Below are 15733 nucleotides of genomic sequence, written 5' to 3'. Positions count from 1 at the left end.
CAGAGGGGAGGGTTACACTTTTTAAAGTGTAATACTTTGTGTGGCCTCCGGAGGCAGAAGCTATACACCCAATTGTCTGGGTCTCCCAATAGGAGCTAGAAGAAAAGGAATTTACGGTAAGTAAACAAAATTCCCTTCTTTTATGATATGTATGTTTATTTTTGTTTCTTTTCAATAAAAACTGTAAAAAAAAAAAAAAATTTATTAATTACCTTTATGTTTTTTTTTTCTTCCAGGTTTCTGAAGTGGCTGTATGTACAGGTAATACTACAATTTTCTTGCCTTCACAGACGTGTGCACAGTAGTTTAGAAAGATCTCTTGCAAAGAAGTTGATTTCCTCTCTTAGACCTCTCTTTTGTATACTTGTTCAGTCTCCAGACATGTGTGATACATTACTGCATCAGCAGCTAGAATAGCAGCCAAAATGTGTTTACTCTGAGATATTGGAATGTTTCTTTTTGTTGTGGTTGGCATTTTAGAAAAGTAACAAGATGTGCAGCCATATTGATTGGCTTCTGAGCATTCGCTGGTTAATATCCAATTTATAATAGATTAACCTCATAACGACGGCCGTACGACTTAAAGCGGCGGCAAAACAGGGTACTTATTCTGTTCCGCCGCTTTAAAGCGGCGGCCCGAAAAAACCCTGTAGCGCCCCCCAGCGACCGAAAATCTCGGGGGTTTCAGCTACCGGGGGTAGCTGAGACCCTCCAGATTATGAATCGGGGTGTTTTTTTTGGACCCCGATCATGTGATCGGCGGTATACACTGTATACCGACGAACACATGAAAAAAAAAGAAATGGCCGGTAAAACTGATTTCTTTTTCATCTGACATGATCAAACATGTCAGATGAGAAAGAAATCTAACCCCCTAGTGCCCCCAAAGCCCCCGGTACCGGAGAGTCCCCCCACCCCCACTCCTACCCCCACCGGACATCCAAAATGGCGCCGAAGCGCACAGAAAACTGCCGCCGGCGCCGGCTCTGCAGTCATTTCCCTCCGATCTGAAATGATCAAACATTTCAGATCGGAGGGAAATGTCCTCCCCCTGACCCCTCCTCCGGTCCACCGGAGCCCTCTGGTCACTGGAGCCCCCTCCGGTTCTCCAGAGCCACCACCCCCCTCCCCCCTCCGGAGCGTGGAAGATGCCGGCGGCGCGCGGCCGCCTTCATTCTGCTCTTTCTGCCGCATGTGACACGTCACATGCGGCAGAAAGGTGTCCCCAGGTCCCACTAGGTCACCCCCCCCCCCCCAAGCCCCCGGTTATAAGTTACCTGTCTGCCGCTCCGGGCCCGCGATCGCCGCCTCCTTCTTCAATGCTGGCGGCGCATGCGCAGACAGCGGCTGTCAGCTGGATCCCTGCAAGCAGGGATCCTGCTGACGTCGGTGATGCACAGGCTCCACTGTGGACCGGGGGAGGGTGAGTGCAGTGATCTGCAGCCACACTCCTCACATGGAGAGGCTGCTGTTCCAGAAAATGGGGGGTACGTTCTGTGAGCGTGCCCCTCATATTCTGGAATGAGGTTACTGCAGGTCACTCTGCCCTAGGTTGGACCGGGGCAGTGTGAGTGCAGTATTCTCAGATTACTGCACCCACACTGCTCATGGAGAGCTTGCTCTTCCAGAAAATGGGGGATACGTTCCCTGAACGTGCCCCCCATATTCTAGAAGATCCAGAGTCGGCGCGGGACCTCCAAAATGGATTACAGCGACCGGAATTTCTTTATTTTCAATAAATTGGTAAAAGAGGAATGTTTCGGGGAGTGTTTTTTCAAATAAATTTTTTTTTTGTCTTTTTTTTTTTCTATTACTGACTGGGTTAGTGATGTCGGGTATCTGTTCAGATGCCGTGACATCACTAACCCCAGGGCTTGATGCCAGGTGACATTACAGCTGGTATCAACCCCATATATTACCCCGTCTGCCACCGCACCAGGGCGCGGGATGAGCTGGGGCGAAGCGCCAGGATTGGCGCATCTAATGGATGCGCCACTTCTGGGGCGGCTGCGGCCTGCTATTTTTAGGCTGGGAAGAGTCCAATAACCATGGCTCTTCCCACCCTGAGAATACCAGACCCCAGCTGTCCGCTTCACCTTGGCTGGTGATCTAATTTGGGGGGGACCCCACGTTTTTTTTTTTTTTTTTAAAAAACGCCTGGGGAGCCCTCCAAATTGATCACCAGCCAAGGTGAAGCTGTCAGCTGTGGTTTGCAGGCTACAGCTGTCTGCTTTACCCTAGCTGGCTATCAAAAATAGGGGGGACCCCACGTCGTTTATTTTAATTATTAATTTTTTGGGGGGCTAAATACAAGGCTAGGCACCCTTTAGTGCCACATGAAAGGCACTAAAGGGCGCCAGCTTAGAATATGCAGGGGAATGGGACGTTATATTTGTTTGACATTGTGAGGCAAACCCTGGGATATGAAGATGAAATTATGACTTCCAGTCATAATCGCTCTCATCACTCCATGGCAGTGCCCCCTCCCTTCTTGTTCTCAGATGTCCAGCATCTGTGAAGGTGTCACATCCCAGCAACACATCCCATGGCCATCTCCTGTGATATGGAGATTAGGTGATGTGGGAACAATGGACACAGGATGACTCCCTGCCGTGACCCTGTAGTAGGGGCTGCTATCTAATTAGCAAGCTTGGAAGTATCCAGACAGAACGACTCCAGTAAAATATGGTTCATATCTCGAAAGCCATATTTCCGATAAATATGGCAACCATAAAAATGGTGTCTCCGCATGCGGACGATGCTGGCACACCCTTTTTATGGGAGCAGGACCTGGGGAAATACCCCAGGCGTGATATCAGCCAATGGGGAACTAGTAGACAAGTCATGAGTCCTCTCGTTCTGTAGCTAAATTCATAGCTGTCACAATGAGAGCGTTGGCGTCCGCCTACGACGCTCCCAGGCAAAGTTATGGCCCATATTCCATGTTGTGGATTTTGTCCATAACTCCAGCCAGGGGTGGAGCAGTGCTCCCTCTGAGGTCACTAAGGTAGGAGGGGACCTGGATTTGCCCAGGTTGATAACCCTACTTCGGCCATTTTCCAGTGTTCTTCTCCTCGGGGGCCTGGTTGGGAAAGACCTGTGAGGGAGTTCCTGGAAACCTGGTCTATGGCGCCCCCCTGTGGCCAGACGCACAAGGTAACTGCTGGAACTGTGTATGCCTGTTTGTTTGTAACCCATGCTTTGCTTGTAACTGTACTCTGACATATGTATATTCTGTAGATTCCCTATTGTATATATTGTAGTTCTAGTGTGCTTTAGGCTGATTAAATTATATAATTAATCTTGGGCTGTTCTGTTATCTCGATCTTGAATCCCACGTCCGTGTGTTCGGCTAATAGTTACCGTGAAGCGGTTGGTGGCAGCGAGTTGTGCCAAGGATTATTGTGGGGAGGCCAGTGAGATTCGGGGAGGTTTTATATATTCCGCCCGCGGAGGTCGGGGGAATATATACCCTACTCTCACCGGGGACCCTTCAATAATCGGCATAAGTAGTATAGCGGCCTCCTTGCTTATTGTCGGGCAATTCCATAATTGGCCTGACTATAAGAGGGGCGCTAGAGAGCGCGTCACGTGCTCTGTCTGTCGGTCGGGAGGTATAAAGGAGGGGTGACCCCCACTTGTTACCCCCCGATTGTGACGTACTGGTAGCCAGCGCGGGGGATTTCTGAGTGACCCCCCCGGTGGTTCGTGACATATTGGTGGCATAGCGGTGGGATCGAGATAATAGTGTGTGTGAGTGTGAGACCCATACTCCCAGACACTAAAGACTGCCTGCAGCAGCTGTGGCTGCTGGGGTCTTAAGACTAGCTCAACACTAGAGTGTCAGAGTGCAGATACTGTAAGGTGTGTGGGTGCATCAGGTGGCAGTTCTGTGTCAGTGACCAAAGTCTGCAAGAATGGCTGATGGCACCAGGAGCAAAGCCAAAGGAAGGGCCGATGCTCAGGCCAGAGACGATGAGGAGGTTGTCCACGAGCCCTCCAAGAGCCCGACGCCAGAGAACAGCTCTGCAGAGGACATTGCACAACCTGGCACTGCTGGACAAGATGAGGAGGAGCTCGCCCAAGGGTCCTCAACGAGCCAGATGCCAGTCCTCCGCTCTGAAATGGACAGTGAATCACCTGGCTCTGCAGCGTGCCGCAGATCACCACTTGCCAATCCCTCCGGCCTGAGAGGTGCAGAGGCCCTCCTTCAAGCTGCCTTGGCCAGGCTTATGGCTGGAGACCGGGATACCTACGAGATACTCATGGCCGAGCGTGAGCGACAGGCAGCGCGTGACGCTGAGGCTGCGGAGCGGCAAGCAGCGCGTGACGCTGAGGCTGCGGAACGGCAAGCAGCGCGTGAGGCTGCGGAGCGGCAGGCAGCGCGTGAAGAGCGAGAGCGACAGGCAGACCGTGACTACCAGCTGCAGCTAGCTCAGCTCCGGCCCTCATCAGCCACATGTGACCTTCAAAACACCAAACTTCCAAAGGTCCGTGTTGAGGACTTCCCAGTGCTGGAGAAGGATGGAGACTTGGACTCTTTCCTGACTGCTTTTGAACGGACTTGCTTGCAGCACCATCTGGACAAGGATCAGTGGGCCAAATACCTGACCCCCCGTCTAAGGGGTAAGGCCCTGGAAATCCTTGGGGACTTGCCTGCTGAGGCAGATCAGGGCTACGACACCATCAAGCGGGCCCTGATCCAACAGTACAACCTCACTCCAGAGTCCTACCGCAAGAAGTTCCGGACCCTGCAAAAGGGACCAAAGGACTCCTGGGCTGACCACCGGCGGGCACTTGCCCGAGCTGCCGACCACTGGACCCAAGGCCTGCAGCTTTCCACCGGACCGGAGATCCTGGACTTGTTCATCACGGAGCAACTCTTGTGGAACTGCCCTGAGGATCTCCGCCAGTTCATCCGAGACCAGAAGCCAAAGGGGTCCACGGCTACAGCTGCCCTGGCCGATGACTACACCAACAATCGGGCTCCTGAGGCCAGGAGAGCAGCCACCAGCAGCACCTGGAGAGGGGGTAAGATGAACTCTGCGACTGCCCCACCTGCCCCTAGACTGCAGGGGGTGTCCCCCTCAACTCCCCTTTCCAGGCCCGTGGCAGAACCAAGACGGTGCCACCAGTGCAACCTACCTGGACACTTCAAGGCCATGTGCCCTCAGCGTCCCAAGGCCCCGGCTCCGTCCCAAGGGCCGCCCAAGGTGTATTGTGTGGGTGGGGGTGGTGGTAGGTCCCTGGACAGCTTCCAACCTGTCACCGTCGGCCGGTCTGTGACCATAGGACTGCGAGACAGCGCCTCGGAGGTGACTCTGGTGCGGCCTGACATGGTGTCCCCCCAAGACTTGATCCCGGGAAAAACCCTCGCTGTCTCCGGGATTGGAGGCATTGACCCGGCGCTGCCTGTTGCTGACATTTATGTGGACTGGGGCGCAGGGCGAGGGGTGAGGGAGGTGGGGGTAACTGATCGGATCCCTGCAAACGTGCTACTTGGGACAGATTTTGGGCAGATAACCTCCCAGTTTGGGCCCCCCCCAAGGGCTGAACCTTCAGCCCGTACTGACATGACTCCTAACAATGTTAATGTGTTATCTATGAATGATGTAAGGGAGGAGGGAGTGAACTCTGATATTTCTGCTTGCATAGACACCATAGACACACACTCAGCTGCAGCTGTGACAGGGGAGGGGGTCAGAGAAAGGTGTGACAATGCCTCTACAAGTAACCAGCCAGTGAGCTGGGATCTGTTGCCCTCTGCAGGGATAAGCAGAGAGCAGGGTGCTGCAGGGGGAGGACCAGTGTGTGGGGTGGGGGCTACCACAGCAACTGTGGGGTCCCCAGAGATTTCACAGCGGGGTTCTGTTGCTGCAGGAGGGGAACAGGCAGGTGAGATTGGGGCCGGTCCAGGAGCGGAAGTGCTCCCAGGTAAGATCTCGGTGCATGGTTCCCCCACAACCGGGGTGTCAGGAAGCCAGGTAGGTCTGCCTGAACCGGCGACTTGGTCAGGAACGGAGGAGGAGCAGGCACGACCCACGGTCGCAGCGGCTGTGGCCGCTGTCACCCGCAGTGGGACTGCTGGAAGCCCAGGGGCCTCCCGGAGGTCCGATAGCTCTTCCCCTTCTGACCAAGTGGCAGCCGAGTCAGGTGGAGGCCAGGACACAGGTCCCGGGGTACTGACTGAAGATGTGACAGTCTCGTCGATTCTGGCCACATCTAGTCAGGGGTTTCAGGCAGCGTTAGAAGCTGACGACAGCCTGAAAGCTCTTAAGGAGCAGGCGGCACAGCCTCCCTCGGACTCGGACCCGGAGCGAGTGGTCTGGGACCAAGGACGGCTGTACCGGGCCACGGTCCAGCAGGGTTCACCGGAGGCGTGGCCCAGGGACCGACAGTTGGTGGTACCCTATCCGTTCCGGACGGAGTTGTTGCGGATCGCACATGAGATTCCGATGGCCGGACACCTAGGGATCGCTAAGACCAAGGCCAGGTTAAACCAGCATTTCTACTGGCCAAAAATGGGGGCCGATGTGGCTGCCTACTGCCGTTCGTGTGAAACCTGTCAGAGAGTGGGGAAGGCGGGGCCACACCCCAAAGCCCCACTAGTATCTCTGCCAATCATCGATGAGCCTTTCAGGAGGGTGGCTGTGGATCTGGTCGGCCCGCTGGCCATCCCCAGCAGCTCCGGGAAACGCTTCATACTGACGGTAGTGGACTATGCCACCCGGTACCCAGAAGCAGTGGCCTTGTCATCCATTCGGGCTGACAAGGTGGCCACCGCATTGCTGGAGATTTTCTCCCGAGTGGGTTTTCCCCAGGAAATGCTCACTGACCGGGGGACCCAATTCATGTCCCAGCTGATGGAGGCCCTCTGTAAGCAAGTCCAGGTGCGACATCTGGTGGCCAGCCCGTACCATCCACAGACTAATGGCCTGTGCGAGCGGTTTAATGGCACCTTAAAGCAGATGCTTAAGATGTTGGTCGACTCCCATGGGCGTGACTGGGAGCGGTATCTCCCACACCTGTTATTTGCTTACCGGGAGGTTCCACGGGCCTCAACAGGATTCTCACCGTTTGAGCTCCTGTACGGGCGACGTGTGCGGGGCCCCCTGGCTCTGGTGAAAGAGGCTTGGGAAGGGGATTTGGCCACCCCTGGAGTGTCGGTTATCGAGTATGTCATGCGCTTCCGGGACAAAATGCAGGCCTTGACGCAACTGGTACACGACAATATGGCTCAAGCCCAGGCCGATCAGAAGCGTTGGTACGACCAGAACGCTTGTGAGAGGACCTACCAAGTGGGTCAAAGGGTGTGGGTACTGGTCCCCGTACCACAGGACAAGCTTCAGGCAGCCTGGGAGGGCCCATACCTCGTGTACCAGCAGCTCAACCCTGTGACGTACCTGGTCACCCTGGACCCTGCCCGTGGAAGGCGGAAGCCCTTCCATGTGAACATGATGAAGGCACATCATGAGCGGGAGGCATGTGCGCTCCCCGTGTGCAACCTGCCCGAGGAGGGAGAAGCGGAAACCCTCTTGGATATGCTAGCCCAGGTTAGGGCAGGCGGATCCATTGAGGATGTGGAGGTTGGCCACCAGCTCTTGGAGGACCAACGGTCCCAGCTGTGGGCCACCCTACACCCCTTCCGGGGGTTGTTTACCAACCAGCCCGGAAGGACTAACTTGGCTGTCCATCACGTGGACACTGGGGATCATCCCCCGATCCGGCGTTCAGCATATCGGGTCTCCCTGGAGGTGCAGCAACACATGCGCCAGGAGATTGACGAGATGCTGAAGCTGGGGGTGATCCAGGCATCCAACAGCGCTTGGGCCTCGCTTGTAGTCCTCGTCCCTAAGAAGGACCGAACCACTCGGTTCTGCGTGGACTACAGGGGGCTCAATGCTGTCACGGTCGCCGATGCGTACCCAATGCCACGCATCGATGACCTGCTCGATCAGTTGGCCGGGGCTCAGTACCTGACCATCATGGATCTGAGCCGGGGATATTGGCAGATCCCCCTGACTCGCAAGGCCAGGGAACGCTCTGCCTTTATTACCCTATTTGGACTGTACGAGTCCACGGTGATGCCATTCGGGATGAGGAATGCCCCTGCCACTTTCCAGCGGATGGTCAACACCCTGCTCAAGGGACTTGAAGGGTACGCGGCCGCGTACCTGGATGACATTGCCGTCTTCAGTCCCACCTGGGAAGATCACCTAGAGCATCTAGCACAGGTGCTCAGGCGGATCCACCAGGCAGGTTTGACCATCAAGCCGGGAAAGTGTCAGCTGGCCATGAGCGAGGTCCAGTACCTCGGTCACCGGGTAGGCGGGAGAACACTGAAGCCCGAGCCTGAGAAAGTGGAAGCCATCGCATCCTGGCCCACCCCCAGGACCAAGAAGCAGGTGATGTCCTTCTTGGGGACCGCTGGGTACTATAGGAGGTTTGTTCCATGCTATAGTAGCCTGGCAAAGCCCTTGACGGACCTCACCAAGAAGAAGCTGCCCTCTGCAGTCGATTGGACAATGGACTGCGAGACAGCCTTCCGGGCCCTAAAGGACGCCCTGTCCAGCCCGCCCGTGCTACAGGCAGCCGACTTCACGCGGCCGTTTGTAGTACAGACCGACGCCAGTGACTTCGGCCTCGGTGCGGTGCTCAGCCAGGTGGACTCTGCGAGCCAAGAGCACCCAGTCTTGTACCTGAGCAGGAAGCTGTTACCACGGGAAGTGGCCTATTCCACGATGGAAAAGGAGTGCCTGGCCATAGTGTGGGCCCTGCAGCGTCTGCAACCCTATCTATACGGGCGCCACTTCATCGTGGAGACGGACCACAATCCCCTCAGCTGGTTGCACACCGTCTCTGGGACGAATGGGCGATTGTTGCGATGGAGCCTTGCGCTCCAGCAATACAACTTCACCATTCGCCACAAAAGGGGCCGGGACCACGGTAACGCAGACGGGCTGTCCCGACAAGGAGAGGTCGCGGACGGGCGCACGGGGGAACACCGGAGTGTGCTGCCCCCTAGCGCCCTCAAAAGGGGGGAGGTGTGAGGCAAACCCTGGGATATGAAGATGAAATTATGACTTCCAGTCATAATCGCTCTCATCACTCCATGGCAGTGCCCCCTCCCTTCTTGTTCTCAGATGTCCAGCATCTGTGAAGGTGTCACATCCCAGCAACACATCCCATGGCCATCTCCTGTGATATGGAGATTAGGTGATGTGGGAACAATGGACACAGGATGACTCCCTGCCGTGACCCTGTAGTAGGGGCTGCTATCTAATTAGCAAGCTTGGAAGTATCCAGACAGAACGACTCCAGTAAAATATGGTTCATATCTCGCAAGCCATATTTCCGATAAATATGGCAACCATAAAAATGGTGTCTCCGCATGCGGACGATGCTGGCACACCCTTTTTATGGGAGCAGGACCTGGGGAAATACCCCAGGCGTGATATCAGCCAATGGGGAACTAGTAGACAAGTCATGAGTCCTCTCGTTCTGTAGCTAAATTCATAGCTGTCACAATGAGAGCGTTGGCGTCCGCCTACGACGCTCCCAGGCAAAGTTATGGCCCATATTCCATGTTGTGGATTTTGTCCATAACTCCAGCCAGGGGTGGAGCAGTGCTCCCTCTGAGGTCACTAAGGTAGGAGGGGACCTGGATTTGCCCAGGTTGATAACCCTACTTCGGCCATTTTCCAGTGTTCTTCTGCTCGGGGGCCTGGTTGGGAAAGACCTGTGAGGGAGTTCCTGGAAACCTGGTCTATGGCGCCCCCCTGTGGCCAGACGCACAAGGTAACTGCTGGAACTGTGTATGCCTGTTTGTAACCCATGCTTTGCTTGTAACTGTACTCTGACATATGTATATTCTGTAGATTCCCTATTGTATATATTGTAGTTCTAGTGTGCTTTAGGCTGATTAAATTATATAATTAATCTTGGGCTGTTCTGTTATCTCGATCTTGAATCCCACGTCCGTGTGTTCGGCTAATAGTTACCGTGAAGCGGTTGGTGGCAGCGAGTTGTGCCAAGGATTATTGTGGGGAGGCCAGTGAGATTCGGGGAGGTTTTATATATTCCGCCCGCGGAGGTCGGGGGAATATATACCCTACTCTCACCGGGGACCCTTCAATAATCGGCATAAGTAGTATAGTGGCCTCCTTGCTTATTGTCGGGCAATTCCATAATTGGCCTGACTATAAGAGGGGCGCTAGAGAGCGCGTCACGTGCTCTGTCTGTCGGTCGGGAGGTATAAAGGAGGGGTGACCCCCACTTGTTACCCCCCGATTGTGACGTACTGGTAGCCAGCGCGGGGGATTTCTGAGTGACCCCCCCGGTGGTTCGTGACCGACATCTATCCATTCATCCATTGTAGCATTTTACGCTGTGTGCCCACAATCAGGGTTTGCAGCGTTTTGGGCGCAGAGTGTTTTCCCTGTGTCCATAATGCTGCGTTGTGCAGTAGAAGCACAGTGGAAGGATTTTTAGAAATCCCATGCCCAATGTGCTTCTTTTCTCCGCAGCATAAACCGACCTGTGGCGCAGCTTCCCGAGCCTCAGCATGTCAATTTATGCTGCGGAGATGAGTGTTCTCTGCAGGTAGCATAGAGCTCCACAGCGGCCTGAACCCAAATCGTGGGCTTGGGCAGCTGCGTTCTCCCGTGGACAACACTCACATCTCTGCAGGAGGCTGACACTGTGTACTAGATGCCGTGTCGCTGGATCATGGCCACAGAGCCTAACAGTGAGACATTTGTTGCTACAGCAACATTTTTGTGAAGTACCTGTGGATTCAAAATGCTTATTATACTCCTGAATAAAATCCAGTTTCCAAAATGGGGTCACTTGTGGGGGTTTTCTGATGTATAGGTACCCAAGGGGCCCTGCTAATGTGACATGGTGCGCGCAATTTATTTCAACTTTTCCAGAATTCAAATGGTGCTCCTTCCATTCCAAGCCCTCCCATTTATCCAAACAGAGGTTTTTGGCCACATGTGGGGTATCCCTGTGCTCATAAGACATTGGATAACAACCTGTGGGGTCCACGGTTTGTTGTTGTCTCTTGAAAAAGTGAGAAATTTGATGCTAAAGCAACAGTTTTGTGAAAAAAATGAAAATTTTCAATATGGCAACCTAAGCTTATCAAATTCTGTGAAGTACTCGTGGATTCAAACTGCTCACTATACACCTTGATAAAAGCCTTGAGGTGTCTTGTTTCCAGAATGAAGTCACTTGTGGGGGACCGCCACTGTTTAGGCACCTCAGGGGCTCTCCAAATGCAACCTGGCGTCCGCTATTGATTCCAGCCAATTTTGCAGTCAAATGGCACTCCTTCCCTTCCGAGCCCTGCCATGCGCCCAAACAGTTGATTTCCACCACATATAAGGTATCGCCAAACTCAGGAGAAATTGCACAATAAATGTTATGCTGAATTTTTTCCTTTTACTCTTGTAAAAAAAAAAGCTACCTGGTTGAAATAACAATTTTGTGGTAAAATTTTATTTTTTTTTTTTCATGGCTCAACGTTATAAAATTCTGTGAAGCACCTGAGGGTTCAGGGTACTCACCAAACATCTAGATAAATTCCTTGAGGGGCCTAGTTTCCAAAATGGGGCCACTTGTGCGGGGTTTCTGCTGTTTAGGTACCTTAGGGGACCTCCAAATGCGACATGGTGCCCGCAATCTTTTTCAGCCAAATTTCCTTTCTAAAATTCAAATATTGCTCCTTTCGTTCCAAGCCCTCCCATTTGTCCAAACAAAGGTTTCAGACCACATGTGAGGTATCACCGCGCTCATAAAAAAGTGGTTAACAAACCTTGAGGTCAAATTTTTGGAATTACCTCTTGAAAAAGTGAGAAAATTGATGCTAAAGCAACATTTTTGAGAAAATTATTAAAATTTTCAATATGACAACGTAACGTTAACAAAATCTGTGAAGTACCTGTGGATCTAAAATGCTCACTATACCCCTAGATAGAAGCCTTGCGGGGTCTAGTTTCCAAAATGGTGTCACTTGTGAGGGATTTCTTCTGTTTAGGTACCTTAGCGGACCTGTAAATGCAACATGGTGCCCGCAATCTATTTCAGCCAAATTTGCTTTCCAAAATTCAAATATTGCTCCTTCTGTTCCGAGCCCTCCCATTTGTCCAAACAGAGGTTTCTGACCACATGTGGGGTATCGGCGCGCTCATAAGAAAGTGGGGAACAAGTTTTGAGGTCCATTTTGTTGTTATTTCTTCTAAAAGTGAATAAATTTGGGTTAGAGCAACATTTTTAGGTAAAATTTAATTTTTGCTTTTTTTCATTCCACATTGCTTTTGTTCATGTGAAGCACCTGAAGGGTTAATAAACTTCTTGAATGTGGTTTTGAGTACTTTGGGGGGTGCAGTTTTTAGAATGGTGTCACTTTTGGGTATTTTCTGTCATCTAGGCCTATTGAAGTCACTTCAAATGTGATGTGGTCCCTAAAAAACTGGTTTTGTAAATTTTGATGTAAAAATGAGAAATTGCTGATAAACTTTGAACCCCTCTAACTTCCTAACAAAAAAAAATGTTGTTTCCAAAATTGTGCTGATGTAAAGTAGACATGTGGGAAATGTTATTTATTAACTATTTTGTGTCACAGAAATCTCTGGTTTAACGGTATAAAAATTCAAAAGTTGAAAATTGCTAAATTTTCAAAATTTTTGCCAATATTCAATTTTTTTCATAAATAAACACAAAAAATATTGTCCTAAATTTGGTACTAACATGAAGTCCAATATGTGACGAAAAAACAATCTCAGAATCACCGGGATCCGTTGAAGCGTTCCAGAGTTATAACCTCATGAAGTGACACTGGTCAGAATTGCAAAATTTGGTCTGGTCATTAAGGTGAAAATTAGCTCCGTCACTAAAGGGTTAAACAGGTGAATAATAGACGGTGGGGTTGTCAACTTCAAAGAAGCTAATTAAAAAGTTAAAGGGAACCATCCAGCAGGATTTTGCTATATGTAGTAAATACAGTGCCATACTGCCACTAGGATGCTGACTCCAGGCATACCTTTTATTGAAAGATGTGATGCTTGATTGTTGAAATATTTGTATTCAAAGTTCCAGAAATGCAGTACACTTTGATGTGTGTATCGGGGCTGGCCTTTGAGGATCAGGTACTTGGCATAAAGTCCCCCTCCTACATCCTCTATGGTATGCCCCCTTTTCATTATAAGGCTACTTTCACACTTGCGTTTGACGGCATCCGTTGCATTGCATTGTGTGACGGATGCAACGGATGCGTTGCATTAGTGGCACAACGGATGCAACGGATTGTACAAAACAACGGAAGCTTTTTTTTTTTTTTTCCCTCTTTACAGTTTTACCGGCAGCAGACTATTGTGAACGATCAGCTGATCGATCTCAATAGCCGGTAGCCGGGCGCTCAGCTGAGCCCTCTCACATGCCGGCGGCCGGGCATGCCGGCGGGCGGGCGCTCAGCTGAACGTTCGGCCACCGAGAGGCAAAATAAAGTTTGAGATTTAAAAAAAATAAAAAAACAAAACATGCGCAGTGAAATCCTACGGATTGCGCTGCTCAAAAAAACGCTACATGCTGTGTTACTTCCGCCCGACGCAGCGTCAAAATAACGACGCTGCGCCGTCCAGCGGATGCAACCCTGACACTTGCGTTACAGTGTGTCGTCCATACAAGTCTATGGAGAATAGCGCAGTGCGTTAACAGACTGCGCTATTCTCCATAGTGACGGACTCCACTGAACGCAAGTGTGAAAGTACCCTTAATCGTGCTTTGCTGCTGTTGGTGGCGCATGTGCCTTGCCAAAGTACTCAGGTCCTCATTTAAATGCCATAGTCCAAGCATGCACATACTAATGTTTAGCGCTTTTTTATTGAAGACACTGTGGAGAAAACTGAGCGGCATCAGCCCATGCTCAGTTTTGTTTTTTGCTTAGCAGCAGTGCACGTGCCCCTGCTGCTCAGTCTTCTCCATAGTGTCTTCAATAAAATGGCACCAGAGATCGCAGTGCGCACATGCACGGACTCTGGCACCATTTTAATGAAGACATCACTGTGCAATGTGTGTGTGTCGCCAACAGCAGCAATGGTGGCACGGTGCAATATTTAAATAAAGAAAAGGGGGCACGCCTTAGAGGAAGCTGGAGGAAGAATATACACAGCAGACCCGACTCACAAAGGCCCGCACTCCATGCACATATCCATCAAAGTGCAGTGCATTTCTGTAACTTTGATTACAGATATTTCAGCAAAGTTATACCTGGATACAGCATCCTAGTGCCAGTATGGCACTGCCTTTTCTTCCTTTTTGTAACAATGGCCAACAAATTAACCTTTTTATCTCTGTAAGTTAAACAAACAAATGTTGCGTAAATAAAGAATAATCAGTTGTGGCTCTTCTGATGAATGACTTATGCGGGCGTCACACGGTACGATCTATAGTGCGATCGCACGAGCGATCGTACCCACCCCCGTCGTTTGTGCGTCACGGGCGAATCGCTGCTCGTGTCGCACAAAGTTGTTAAACCGCCGTCACACGTACTTACCTGCTGAGCGACCTCGCTGTGGGCGACAAACATCCTCTTCCCGAAGGGGGAGGGGCGTTTGGCGTCACAACGACGTCGCACAGCGGCCGGCCAATAGAAGCGGAGGGGCGGAGATGAGCGGGACGTAAACATCCTGGCCACCTTCTTCCTTCCGCATAGCCGGCGAGTGCCGCGGGACGCAGGTACGCGGTGTTCATCGTTCCCAGGGTGTCACACGGAGCGATGTGTGCTACCCCGGGTACGATGAACAACCAGCGCAAAGAAAAATAAACGATTTTTTTAAAAAATGAGCGACTAGTGACAGATAAACTATTTGCACACGATTTGCAAACGTTTTGTGTCGGGTGTCACACAGGACGACGTGGCAAGCGATGCCGGATGTGCGTCACAAAAACCGTGACCCCCGACGATGCATCGCACGATAGATCGTCTTGTGTGATGCCCGCATTAGTCTATTGTATAGCAACTTTGATCACTATGAAAAAGATATTTGACTTTTGTGTCTGTTAAAAGCTGCAGGAAGCTGGGCCAATGTAGCCTCTCAGGCGACTCAGAAAAGACCCTGGAATGAAAAAAGTCCGGCGTTCTCCAGAGGTGGGAGACAGGCTGAATCACATAATTCTCAGGTAACATCTCATTTTATTACACATGTACTTATTTTGTTTTTTAACCTTCATGCTACCCGTATGTTATATCCTCATAGATGCATAAAGATATGGTATTATTCAGGGTTTTTTTTAATGCTTACATTAGTACAATAGTAGTGTTAGTGCTGGAACTCTGACGGTAAAGCAGAATTTAATCTAGCTCCTTTAAGCTAGTATGCTAAGATGCTATATTGTACTAGAACAGCCATAAGTATACAATGTCAGAAATGCTAATTCATAGAAAAAGACCATTCCCGGGCCTCTAAGAAATCCAAATAGTTTATGTAGATGGTGACAGCATCCGAAGTCCAAAATTTTCCCTTTTAGTATTTCATCTGAAATACAGGGGGACAGCATTTTGACCCTTACAAACAGATGAGTCTTTACCAGTGCGGTCCTCTGGCTGCATCCAGCTGTTCTAGTCTGGTCCGCGGATTGAAACAGCTGAATGGCTGACAACAGCTGCTGCCCACCACCCTGATGTCACCGCTATCCGCATCCTCAGGTTACCATGAATACATTAGTGTAT

The 15733-nt window shown here is 51.1% G+C and overlaps 1 protein-coding gene across 2 annotated transcripts in view; it reads left to right on the top strand.

Moving 5' to 3' along the window:
* SECISBP2L (SECIS binding protein 2 like) overlaps positions 1-15733 on the top strand; it is a 138871-nt gene that overhangs the window by 51779 nt on the left and 71359 nt on the right. For both annotated transcript variants that reach the window (XM_075345809.1, XM_075345808.1), the window contains exons 6-7: positions 237-261; positions 15071-15183. In XM_075345809.1, the coding sequence (XP_075201924.1) occupies positions 237-261; positions 15071-15183 (138 nt within the window). The remainder of the gene's footprint in view (positions 1-236; positions 262-15070; positions 15184-15733) is intronic.

The sequence above is a fragment of the Anomaloglossus baeobatrachus genome, chromosome 4, assembly GCF_048569485.1.
Source record: "Anomaloglossus baeobatrachus isolate aAnoBae1 chromosome 4, aAnoBae1.hap1, whole genome shotgun sequence".
Lineage (NCBI taxonomy): Eukaryota > Metazoa > Chordata > Amphibia > Anura > Aromobatidae > Anomaloglossus > Anomaloglossus baeobatrachus.
The sequence above is the reverse complement of the archived record's forward strand: the minus strand, read 5'-3'. Positions and strand labels throughout refer to the sequence as shown.